General features: G+C 41.6%; 1 protein-coding gene across 2 annotated transcripts in view; it reads left to right on the top strand.

Annotated features, from left to right (window-relative positions):
- The first annotated feature begins 10,469 nt into the window (after positions 1-10,469).
- TMC7 (transmembrane channel like 7) overlaps positions 10,470-12,480 on the top strand; it is a 75,324-nt gene continuing 73,313 nt past the window's right edge. The window contains exon 1 of one of the 2 annotated variants that reach the window (XM_069096035.1): positions 10,470-10,801. In XM_069096035.1, coding sequence (XP_068952136.1) covers positions 10,756-10,801 — 46 coding nt within the window. In that variant the 5' untranslated portion in view covers positions 10,470-10,755. The remainder of the gene's footprint in view (positions 10,802-12,480) is intronic. The other variant, XM_069096036.1, reaches the window with a different exon arrangement.

The raw sequence follows: 12,480 nt of genomic DNA, 5'->3' as shown, positions 1-12,480 counted from the left end.
AATTTTATTTAATTATTAAAATGCTTAACTAGTATAAAACATATTAGTTATTATCACTATCATCATCATCATTATTATTATTTTTTACATGTACATATTGTTAGTCATCATTTCCTCCCTCACAGAATGAAACTCTTTTGAGGTAAATGACTTCATTTTTCCTCCTCTTCTCTTTGCACAAGAACTAGAACTGCTCTAGAACTTTGTACACATTTCTCACAGCATCTAGAACAATGCTTGGAGGCAGTAGGCACTTAATACTTGTTGAAATTACTCTAGTTTGTAGACTCATAGAATTAAGAGCCCTAAAGACTATTGAGTCCAACCCCATCATTTTACATAGGAGTGAACTGAGGCCCAGTTAGTTAAATAACTTGCCCAAGGTTACTAGCTAGTAATGATAGAGCTGGTGTTAAAATCCATTTAGGTCTCCTTAATCTCAGACCACTAGTCCCCCTAGTCCATTCCATACTTGAAAAAGTATCCACCCCACAATACATCTTTGCTTGAAGGACGTATATCATAAGTTTGATACAAGAGAATACATGAAAGTAATAATAATACTGACATTTATGTAGTGCTTATTATTGTACCAATAAGCACTTTGTAGTTATTGTTTCATTTAATCCTCACAAGAACTTTGGAAGGTAGTTGCTATTATTATCCCCATTTTACATGTGAAGAAACTGAGGGAAATAGTGGTTAAGTGACTTGCCCAGGATCACACAGCTAATAAGTGTTGGAGGCCAGATTTGAATTCAAGTTTTCTTGATTCCAGGCCTGTCACTCTATCCACAGAGTCTCCTAACTGCTTCTATTATAAACATATATATATATATGTATGTATGTATATATTTATGTATATATCTATATCATATATACATACATAGGTACACATTACATTTATACTGTAGCTCCAACATGATATTCACAGCACTGACAGCAACTATGAATATGATGGCATAGTTCTGAATCACAAAATATAACAGACTCTCCATACAGAAGACAGAAGCAACATATCTATTCAGACACCAGAAAGTCAAATCCCAACACCAGAATACCGAATCCATCATAGCAGCAAAGAAGTTAATGCACCATAACACAGCAGGGAGCAACACCATCCCTAGCTGTCTCCATGTCTTTGTTCCCTCCTCCCTCTAGCTCTAATTGCTCTAACTCCCAGTTTCCTGTGGGCTCTGCTCTACATGTTCAGCAGGCTCCTCCCACCATAGGCTCCACGTGATTACATTTGGTTTATTAAGGGGAAGCGAAGATCTTCAAAACAGGGAAGATCTTCAAATTCCAGTAGGCCTATTAAGGGAAAGAGATCTTCAAATTCCCATTCCCATTACATTCAGCCCCAAGATCTTCCATGGCCCTGACATAGATCAATGGAACTTTAGAGGTAACTGGTGGGGTAACTGGTGTCAACAGAACTTTACAACAGTATAACAGGGATAACAGAAAATAAGTACATAAAACAATATCTTAGGGTGGGACTTGACCACAAGCACCCCATTATTACCCCCTTGAATGAATGGCGTCATAATCTTGGAGTAAGGGATGAAGACCTCTTCTTTGATAGTTACTTCCTGATGAGACTGAAATGTAGAGCTGTCCCTGCCCCAAGAGGTCCCAAGAGGTCCCATTTGAGAGGTTAGTTCTTTAGCTGGCATCTTGAAGTTGGGTTGATGCAAGAGGTCCAGGAGTGACACATTACAGTCATGGATAGTGGTAACAACCAGCTTAAGTGATCAGGCATCTGCAGGTGGAGGGCATTAAGCCTGCAGAAAACAAACCTAGCAAACAAGTTTAACAGACAAAAAGCCAAAAATAAACAAGGAGACAATAACTAGAAGGAGGGTACATATGGAGTCAGCTGTGCTTCTGGAGTCCATGAACCCACTATCATAGCTTTATTCATTGTTGTTTACTGTTTTCTAATTTGCAGTTTGGGGGGCATCATTCTGGTTACAGATGTACTTTCTTTAATCTGAGCTGGTGCCTGATCAATTTCCTATTCTCCAGGCGTGACAAACTTGAATATAATGTTTTAGGAGGATCTGTAGGGGGCAGTTCTTACTTCCTTGCTCAGTCTAATATTAAGCCCCTTTTCTTGTTACATTTTTGTATAATTCATTATCTGGAATGCCATCTATTGCAAAATCTATCTCTGTTCTCAATAGAGTAGTAAATAATTCTTTTCTTGTCAATCTTATCTTACTTTGAGTACACTGGCTATTTACTCTTCTCTTTTGAGGAAATTTATCTTTTTTCTATTCCCCTAAGTCACTTAGCTGTGAAATCTTATCTGGCATCTCTGAAAGAGGGTGCCCTATTTCCCCAATTAGTAGAATCAGAATTAGGTGCTTATAAACAGGAGGAACTATCTTCACTATGATATTTCTATGAGAAACTGCTAAAGGGATATCATGATATTCACTTGGGTCTCTGACCAGTTTTCATTACCTCTTCCTTTAACTTTCTCTCTCCACTATGCTACATAGAATCAGTGTGATACCTTTTATTGCATCGCTCAGCAGCTAAAGCTAGCAGATTGGTTGTATTGTTACCTCCCAGCATATGATGATCCCTAAAAGCTTGCTGTACAAAAGTATTCTGACTAACACCTATTAATTTCAAGCAATCATGCTACCTACCAATACTCCTCCAGCCCCTTCATCACTGATTCTCACCACTCATCACTGATTCTCATCACTCTAAGAAACTAATGATTTTTTTCATCTTTTGGATGAATCAACTTAATATATCTGTCACCTCCTGCTGAGTAAAATCTTCAGTTATCCCCCTGAACAGGGTGTGACCACCTTTGTTCTCCTACTTTCTTCTTAGTACAGGATGAACTTCTGCCTGAGAAGCATAGTCTAACATTGTTTCATTTTCTTCCCACACATTCTCCTGGTAGTCTCCAGGGCAATTAGGTTCAGCCTGTGCCAGAGCTGCATGCACCTTTCTTTTGCTAGTTTTTTTCTTTCTTACTAGCTAAACCCACCACAGCCCTCTCTTCTGCTACCTAAAACTCTCCAACTTGCTCTTCTGAAGGAGAGTCTGAATGCTGTGGCACAGAAACTTTCTCATGCAAATCAGCTAACTTCCTTTTTATCTGAGCTTTCTTTTGCAGCAGTTTGTCTCCACACATAAGGTGATAACATGTTAGCAAAACCCAGCCTCTCTTACACAACCCTGCCAGTTCTTTCCCTGGTTTTATTAGTATTCCTTGCAAACATATTTCTAAATCTCTAGGTTCTCTCTTCAGTAGCCTTGGTTCCCATGCTTTTAGCCCACTCCCTTGCTAGGGAAGAATAAGGTAAATCCTCCCATCCTGGGATATCCATTTCTTCCTCTAAAGTCCTTCTGCTTCCAAATAGAGATCTGATACCTTGTGATCCCATCCTTGTCACCAAATGTAGCACCAACTCTATATTCACAGGTAACTATGACTATGCCAGTGTAATTCTGAATCACAAAATATAAGACTCTCCATATAGAAGACAGAAGCAAAACATGTATTCAGATGCTAGAAAGCCAAATCCCAATACCAGAAAGCCAAATCCCAACACCAGAAAGCCAAATCCATCGTAGCAACAAAGAAGTTAATAAATCTTATCACTGCAGGGAGCAACACCATACCTAGCTGTCTCCTTGCCTGCATCCTCTCCTCCATCCTTTCTAAATGCTCTAACTACCAGCTTCCTCTGAGCTCTGCTCTGCTCTTCCTGCTCCACCTGTTCAGCAAATTCCTTCCACCACAGGCTCCATGTGATTGCTTTTGGCCTATTAAAGGACAGGGAATATCTTCAAATTCCCATTAGTATTACATATACCTATGCATATCTAAATGTATATAAATGGAGAGAGGAAGAGAGGGAGGGAGAAAAGGAGAGAGAGGGGCAGAAAGAGAGAGAAGGAGGGGAGGAGGAAGGAGGGGGAGAGAGAGAGAGAGAGAGAGAGAGAGAGAGAGAGAGAGAGATTGGAAGGATTGGATTTGGTTTAGCTCCAGAGGCCAGAAGCTGCAAAGAGATAAATGTAGGATTAAACTTAAAAAACAAACTTCCTGATGATAAGAGCTACACAAAAGTAGAAGGGATCGTTTCTAAAGCTAATGGATTCCCCATCCCTGTAGGAGATAGCCTATCAGTTGAATTGAAAAGGAGTTGTTTTTTTTTTTCCAAGCAAGGAGTAGATGGCCAGTAAGATTGCTCCCAACTTTGAAATTCTATAATTCTACGTTGTTGCTTTTTTGTTAGGAAAGTCTTATGGATACTGTCCACCTTCACAGAGTTTGATCTAAGAAAGACAAACAAAATTAGGCTATGTCCACATTTATTTCCTCTCACAATATGGAAACATTCATTACATGGGACTTATAGTCCAGAACTAGGCCCCCCTAAGGCGGCCAGTCCACAACTGGCTTTATTTGGGGATTGAGGTGCCCAGTTTATATTCCTTTGCAACAGAGTCTGATATCATTCCCACATCATTTTACCTTCAGACAGGGGAAATACTTGTTCTATCAGACCTCCCACCCCCAATCACAGCAGACCATTCCCAGCCTTGTCCTATCTAAGCAGAAAAATAATTTTTCACAATTTTTCACTGTTTCTTCAGTGCTCCTCTCCTCTCCCTCTCCCCCTATAAGATTCTAGAAAGCAGGGACAGTCTTTTTGGCTTACATTCACATTTTGTTATTTAGTTACATGATTTAATAAACAAATATTTTCTAGTTTGGAATTTGAAGATATGCTAAGTTATTAAGTATCAAGCACTTTACTAAGTGCTAGGTGTATAAAAAAAGGCATTCTTTACTCTACAGGAGCTCACAATCTAATGGAGGAAGACAGTAAGATACACAAAAGGAAATTGAAAATATTCTTCCTGGAAACTTTTTAGGGCTGAAAAGATATTGAAACTTTAAGTCAATGCAGGATTGAAAAAAAAAATGTCGTTTGCAAGGACTTTGTTTAGGGAAATGGGCTAAATGGGGAGGGGTAAGCTCAAATAAATCTACAGGAAACTCAAACTATTAGGCACTAGACCGATCAAGTAAGCAGCTCCTAAAAGGATTTTGGAATGGTACTGGCGTTGAGGTTTGGGGTTTAGGAGTGCTCGAGACCCCAAAATGCTAACATGCAGAGTCCTGCCAAATGAATTTGACTCGTCTTCTTTCAGCTAAAATAAAACAAAGTTTATTAAAGATTTGCCTTAATGGGTAGACTCTTAAGGAATTTGTGATGCTTGTAGCAATGAGTGGGTCAGAACAATCTGACATAGACATGAGCCTGAGCTAGGATTGAATCTCAGCTGCTTCATAGAGGCAAGATGGATCTTATATGCAGAAAGACTGTGGGAGGGATCTAGGGGTGGTCTACTAGTCTGGGAGGAGGGTTCTAGGTTGATGGGACTGGGGTCAGACTCCATGAACTAAGAGAATGGGATTTTGATGGGATCAAGGGTGGGAAACAGCTTGAGGTAACAGACAATGGCAAGCTAGGCTAGTTTAAGGGTAACAGAGATTCAGTCACAGTGATAATGGAAGCTTATGGCCTTAGGCTAACACCAGATCAAGTGTGAAGATTCAAGAAGAGTTCAGAGCCTGTACCCTGTCATAGTTATTGAACCCAGGGGTGGGAAACTTCTACCTGCAAATGTGTTACTTAAACTTTTGAGAAAGTAACTGTAATGGTAATGAAATTTAAAGATCCCTTTATATTGGAAAGCTAAGAAGTATTTAGCACCTAATTCAAATTAAGCCTCTGTCAAAGAAACAGCAAGTATGGACTCCTGTTGCTGACATAACAGGAAGGGGCTGAAAAGTGAGGAGCAATACTGTATATAAGGAAAAGCCCCAGAATGGGAGAGTCAGAACTCCTTGAGATAAGCTTATGGAGGCAGAAGCAACTGCTGCCCAAGAGGCTGAGAGGAAAGGCCCAAGCTGGAGAGAATGATTTTGATTTTGGGAACCTGGGTGAAGTCATTTTGATTCTGGGAACCAGCTGGAGCTTCTGCTGGGGAGCTACGAGCTTCTTCTGGGGAGCTACCAGCTTCTCCTGGGAGCTGATGAAGACTGAGGAAGCATGACTGTGATACTGGTACTCTGTATGAACCTGTTTGTGGCTTTGTTAAGCCTTGACTTTCTGGGAACAGAGACTGTGAAGGATTTAAGATGGACTGGACACTGTGAGCTTCAGCATGAAACAGGAACAGCACAGAGAGCTGGACAAGGAACTGGGAGCTGTCTGCCTTTGAAGCCAGGTGACAGTTTGGTGAATCCAGGTAGGAGCTGGGACCACAGAAGGGGATCCAGGGAATCTGAGAGACTACCCCAAGTCAAACTGAAAGAAGACTTTGCTTGGATATTGTGTACTGACTGAGAGGATTGTAACTTATTTGTGACTGAGGGGTAGATGGCCTGTGTATTTTACACTACCCCTTAAGAAAGTGCTGAGTAGTGATTGGTATTGTAACTTAGTGTACCCTATGAGTGGAGAACTTTGACTATTGTATTTTGTGACCCTTAAGCCTCCTTAAGTATGATTGAAAAATTGAGTTGATTGAATGATTGAGTTACTAAGTGATTGATTAACTAAATGATTATACTTTGTTCAAAACTATGTGACCAATGTGGTGAAAACTATGTGGCCATTTTGAGTGATAAGTTGTTGTAAATGCTGTATTTTGATTATCTGTAATAAGTTGTAACATTGTGAATGCTGTACCTTGATTTACTGTGAATGTTTTGCTCTGATTTGTCATTGAATAAATAGAGTGTTCACTATACTGTGTAATCAGAATCTTGAAAAGCTGTCTACAGCAGCATTCTTCTGAAAAGCTGCTTGCTCGTGCTTGGCTTTACAATAACAAGGTCAGATAATCCTGCAGGTCAAATGTAAATTATTCTAATGGGGCTCTTGCACTTTTACTTTTCCCTATATTTGGGCCCTGCAGACTTGCTTGTCAAATTTGTGTCTTATAGACGAACCTATAGTTGGTAGCAAAGAGTGAGTACCAGTCAATATCTTCCTCTTTGGCCCCTGGAGGCAGCCTAGTCAACCTCTGTTTTGGGACGCCCTTGAGGCATGAACAGCTCTATGCTCTTTGCCAGCGGGAAGCAGTTTCAGAAGCTGAGACTTTTGCCCTTACTCTGAAAGAATTTGGTTCTCATTTGTTTGAAGGGTGATGATGGGGATGGAATCTGAACCCCCATACTGTGGACAGAGCAGTTGTTGGGTTAGCAAGAATAATGAGATGGGGGGGGGATGTAATCAGTACTCTGTTTATTACAGGACCATTTCATACAGAGCCAAAGATACAAGAGGCTCACAGAGTTTATATGCCTCCCCACAGACAGTCTACATGACGAAAAAGAATGCAGACAATGTCCAAGGACCCTCCTTGATCTTGTTTTCTATTTACCCTTGCTTAAGGTTAGTTATTTATTAGAGCAATATCATAGGACCATATCTGGAGGCATAAACAAAAAAAGATTACAAGCTCTCTTGCTTATCTGCCCTGTAACCTTGCAGGTAATTGTATAGGGCAGGGGAACATTCCTTTAGTGGGGCAGAGGGACCCCAAAAGTTCTCTACATCCAAACAAGGTTATACATCCTCCTGCTTATCTGCCCTGTAACCTTTCAGATAATTGTATAGGGGAGGGGGACATTTCATTAGTGGAGCTGGGAAACTCCTGAAAGTTCTCTATATGCCCAAAAGGAAAAGACCATGTCTTTGGGGTCTAGACCCCAAAAAAGAAAAGCCCCTGCACTTTCCCACTTGGCTCAGGTTCCTGGCATTCACCAGGGGCAATTGACCCTTCTCAGTTAATTAACTGCCCTTTCATTGTCTGCACCTGGACCTACCCTAGACCACCGCTCCCTTAATTCCATCTAGACTCCTCTGTTTCCACAGTCTACTTTCTAAAAGACCCATTTTGCCTCCATGAAAGTGCTCTTAAGAGTCTAGCTAATGCTCAAATTCTTTTAGAGTCTAGCCAATATGGCAGATTTTTAGGATCACACCCAACTTCTATGGGTGTTCAAATAAATGTTGTCTTTGGCTGAAAGCAAGCTTGGGTTGAATTCATTTGGGCAGGACCCACATGTCGCTATTTCATGGCCCAACACCCCTACACCTCAACATTCATATTCACCCTTCTTTTTCACTGTCACTAGCCATCCTTTCATGCCCACCATTATGTGACCATGGAGGATAGTTCCATAATGTCCATGATATCCACTTCTTTTTTGTTTACTCTGGACTCTGAAGTCATGCCTGCCCACCTCGAAAATGATATGGGGTCTGTGCTTGTGTGGGTGGATGGATTTAGTGGGGTCATATTTGAGGATGCTTTTCATCCTCCCCCAGTGTCTGCTGCTTTGCTTTGGAGGCAGGAAGACCAGGTGTCCATGCTTGGAGTCAGAGATCTTCTGACGGGACCTGCTGTTGCCAAGGCAATGCTCAAACCTCATTTTACAGATGAGGGAACTGAAGCACAGAGTGGTCAAGGAACCTGGTCCAAGGTCACACTGAGTTATGGACATAGGTGGGCCTAAGGACCAGGTCTGATGATCCAGTCCAGTACTCTTTCGACTCTGCCACCCTAATATGGGTGTGTTTTCATGAGATTGTGCAATTTATTTTTAAGTGTCTCTTGCTCCAAAATAGTCATTCAATTGACAAGCATTTATTAAGTGTCACTATATGCAAGGCACTGTGCAAAGTGTTAGGGATACAAGTTCAAGCCTCCCAGCCTAACCCCCTAAAAATGCCTTGTAGTATTTACATTACACTAGCCTGCAATTCCACCTTTAAATCTCTATTCTATTGAATCTTTGATTCAATATTGACTTTGATTTTCTGGGCTCTGCTATAGACATACATAATAAATAAAATAATAATACATAATAAAAATAAAAGGTAGGAACCATACCATACAAATATGGGTGGGGAAGAATTATTTTTGTTCAATCATTTCAGTCATGTGCCACTCTTCATGACCCCATTTAGGGTTTTCTTGGCAAAGATTCTGGAATGATTAGCCGTTTCCTTCTCCAGTGTGATGTGGTATAGAATCTGGGAACCCCTTGAATCTTCTAGGGATCTGGCGTTTGCCTGAGACCATAAGCTTTCATTATCACCAGGCCCAAATCTTTGTTACTCTTAACCTAGCCTAGCCCTCCATTCTCTATCATCTCCAGGTAACCTTCAGCTATTTCTCACCCTTAATCCCATTCCTGGAGTCTGACCTTAGTCCCATCAAGATCCTCATTAGATTCCTCCTCAAGACCCTCCCCAAACTCCTCCCCTAGACCACCCCTAGATCCCTCCCACAGTCTTTCTGTATGTAAGATCCATCTTGCCTCCATGAAGGTGCTAAGATTAAATGTAGTTTAGACTCAAGTCTGTGTCAGATTGTTCTGGACCACTTGTCAATACAAGAGTCACAAAATACTTAGGCTCCTTAAGAGTCTACCCATTATGGTGAATTTTTAATAAACTTTGTTTTCTTTGGCTGAGAGAAGGCTTGAGTCGAATTCATTCAACAGGACCCAGAATATTGGCATTTGGGGGTCTTGAGCACCCCTAAACTCCAAACCTCAACAAGCTCATTTTACAGATGAGGAAATTGAGGCAAACAGGGTTAAGTGACTTGGCCAGGGTCACACAACTACAAAGTGTCTGAAGTCAAATTCAAACTTAAGATGACCCTTCTTGATTCCAGGTCGGGCTCTCTATCCATTGCGCAGCCTAGATGCCCCTCACAAACCTACCTACCAAAGAGGTAAAGGGACTTGTCTAAGGTGAGTCAGAGGTACAGCTAGAACTAGAATCTATGTTTAAATTCTGATGCCTTTTGTGTCAAAGAAAGGGTTTCTCAAAGCAGCTCTGGAAAGGTACCATTTTTCTGTCCCTTTAAGAAACTCTTCCATAAACACAGAGCACCCTGTACAGCGTTTTCTCCCCTAACTCCATCCCTGATCCAGTCCTCCCTGAGGTCCCAAAGTATGTCAATACTCAATCACCTATCACTATAGCCCCTGAAGTGTTGTAGGTGCTGACCAGATCCTAAGTAACATGACCTTCCTAGGGATGCCCCAAACAGGAACGATCCTCATTCTGGGACTCGTTTTCCCCCATTCCCTCCACTTCCACTAGTAAATCCTGCAAGGCTCAATCACAGTATCTCCCCAAATGCCTGAGTGAGCACGGATATTCCTGGGAAAGGTAATTTCCTTTTACTGCTTGACTTAATGCTTGTTGATTGGTTAATCTATACTACAGGGATTCTAATACTTTTCCTACAGAACTCTTCTACCTCCCATGCCTAATATGTTACCTCTCCTATGCCCAAAGAGAAATCCTTACTCTTTAAGGGTCCGTGCCTCTCACCCCTCGCTTCTCCTCCTGTCAATTTGCCTTAACGAACCTGAGAACTCTAATGCTTTGCTCCTTCGAACGCATGGAACTGAATCTGTACACCTAGCTGTCTCCTGGAATTGAAGTTTGGGACTTCTCCTGCCCCCTAAGCTAAGAGCCGGCCAAAAGTCGGGAGTGGACTGCAGGCCCTCCTCCGAATGCCCAGATCCAGTGCCCTCCCACTGCCTCTGTGACGTCAGCGGCCGGAACCTGGAATCCCGGCGGCTGGCAGGCCAGGCAGGGCCACAGCCCTAGCTGTCTCCTATTTTTTCTCTTTTTTCTCTTTCCTCCTCCACCTCCTCTTTCCAGTCGCGCAGCCATGAGTGACACTAACTCGATCGGCGTCTGGGACGGCCACAGAGACGGTAGGCAAGGGGGCTAGGGATAGAACGGGGGCCTGGGCTGCACTGCAGCATTAGGAATGAGCGTCTTGGGGGATTCCTGGGACCAGACTTGAGAGAATGGATAGCTCCCCTCCGCCTGCACTCACCGGTTCCCAGGCCCGGGAGGAGAAAAGCGGAAGGATGAGACCCTCTCCGAGGGCACTCCTTGAGTCAGGGACGCAGGAATCCCCAGGGAAGCTGTAGCTCCCTGTCCAACTCTGTGCTTGCCTCTAGTGAATTTAAGAAGGAAAGGAGGAAATCTTTCTGAACCCTCCAGGCATCGGGAGATCAGTCTTGTAGCTGAGCTGTTCCTACCTTCTGGGACGCTCGTTCCCTACTTGATGAAAACATCCATATCCAACTTGCAGCTAGGAGGCAGGCAGCGTGGAGTAATTGTAAAAGGAAATTAAAGTGGGAGTGGGAAGAACTAAATTCTTTCTAGTCAATTCTCACAGTTACCTAAGTGTAATCTCAGACAAAACACTAATTGTGAACCTGTTTCCCTATCCTGAAAAATCTTCATGTATATAGAGCTTTTAAGTTTAAAGTGCTTTCTCTACCATGAGGAGGTTGACCAGAATGATAAGAAGTGGCTACCTGTCCACAAAAGCATGTTTTGGTTTCAGACCGGCACCTTCCCCAATACAAAATCTCGATATTTACGGAAAAGTCTTGGGAGGTTCGTGGGTAGCCACCTAACATTTTAAAATCTTGCCAGCCAAAATTAGTCACAAGAAGTGTAGTATCTTATTCCGTTCTTAATTTGCAAATTTGTCTCTGCCTCAGTGAGAAACTTTTCCCCTTCCTAGACTGCTTATTCAAAATGACTAAAGATTGTTAATGAACAGCAGTTCTGGGCAACGTGATTTAAAAAAAAAAATCCAAATATTGAAACATTACTAAATGATACAGCACTTGGTCAACAAGCATTTATTAAAGTGCTTACTGTATTTCAGGCACTGTGCTAAACTCTAGACAAAGAAAGGACGACAAAAAAATAGTCCCTCCCCTCTCTCAAAAAGTCACATTCTAATGAGAGAGGCAACGTGTAAAAAAGCATATATTCATACAAGATATAGCTGGAGTCCACCATTTACCATGGTGGGAAGGGGGGCCAGATATTAGCAGCAGGAGAGGGAGAAAGTTCACCTGCAGAAGGTGGTATCTTAGCTAAGAGTTGAAGGAAGACCTAAGATAACATTGAGTTTTGTACTACATGTGTATTATATGGATGTCCTCTGGAATTTAAGGGTTTCAATAAGCCATTTTGAATTTTCACTGTTTTTTATTATTCCTGCTACTGTTTAGGAAAATTCACTAATTTTATTTTTGGGTTCTTTCCTGGCATTTCCCATGCATAATGGAAAAATAGAGCAAATTTAAATATATTTGGAGAAATTAGGATAGTGGCCTGTCAAAACTTTTTGCCTTTCATTTGTTTTAGTGGATAGAACATTGACTCTGGTAATTTACTGACTGTGTTCATGGACAATTCACCTCTTTTGAAGCTCAGTTTTTTCATCTTTAAAATGGAAAGAATCATGCATGACCTGCTTCAGACATTTGGGAGGGGGAAGGGTAATGAAAGAATTTTGTAGATCTTAAAACACTATCATGATGTGATATTATTATTAATATTGCAAAAAATGTTGATAACCGTA

This window comes from Petaurus breviceps, unplaced genomic scaffold, assembly GCF_028583685.1.
Source record: "Petaurus breviceps papuanus isolate PSGF00001 unplaced genomic scaffold, PetGlider_PUasm1.0 229, whole genome shotgun sequence".
Taxonomy (NCBI): Eukaryota; Metazoa; Chordata; class Mammalia; order Diprotodontia; family Petauridae; genus Petaurus; species Petaurus breviceps.
Note: the sequence above shows the minus strand (reverse complement) of the source record. Positions and strands in the feature narration are given on the sequence as shown.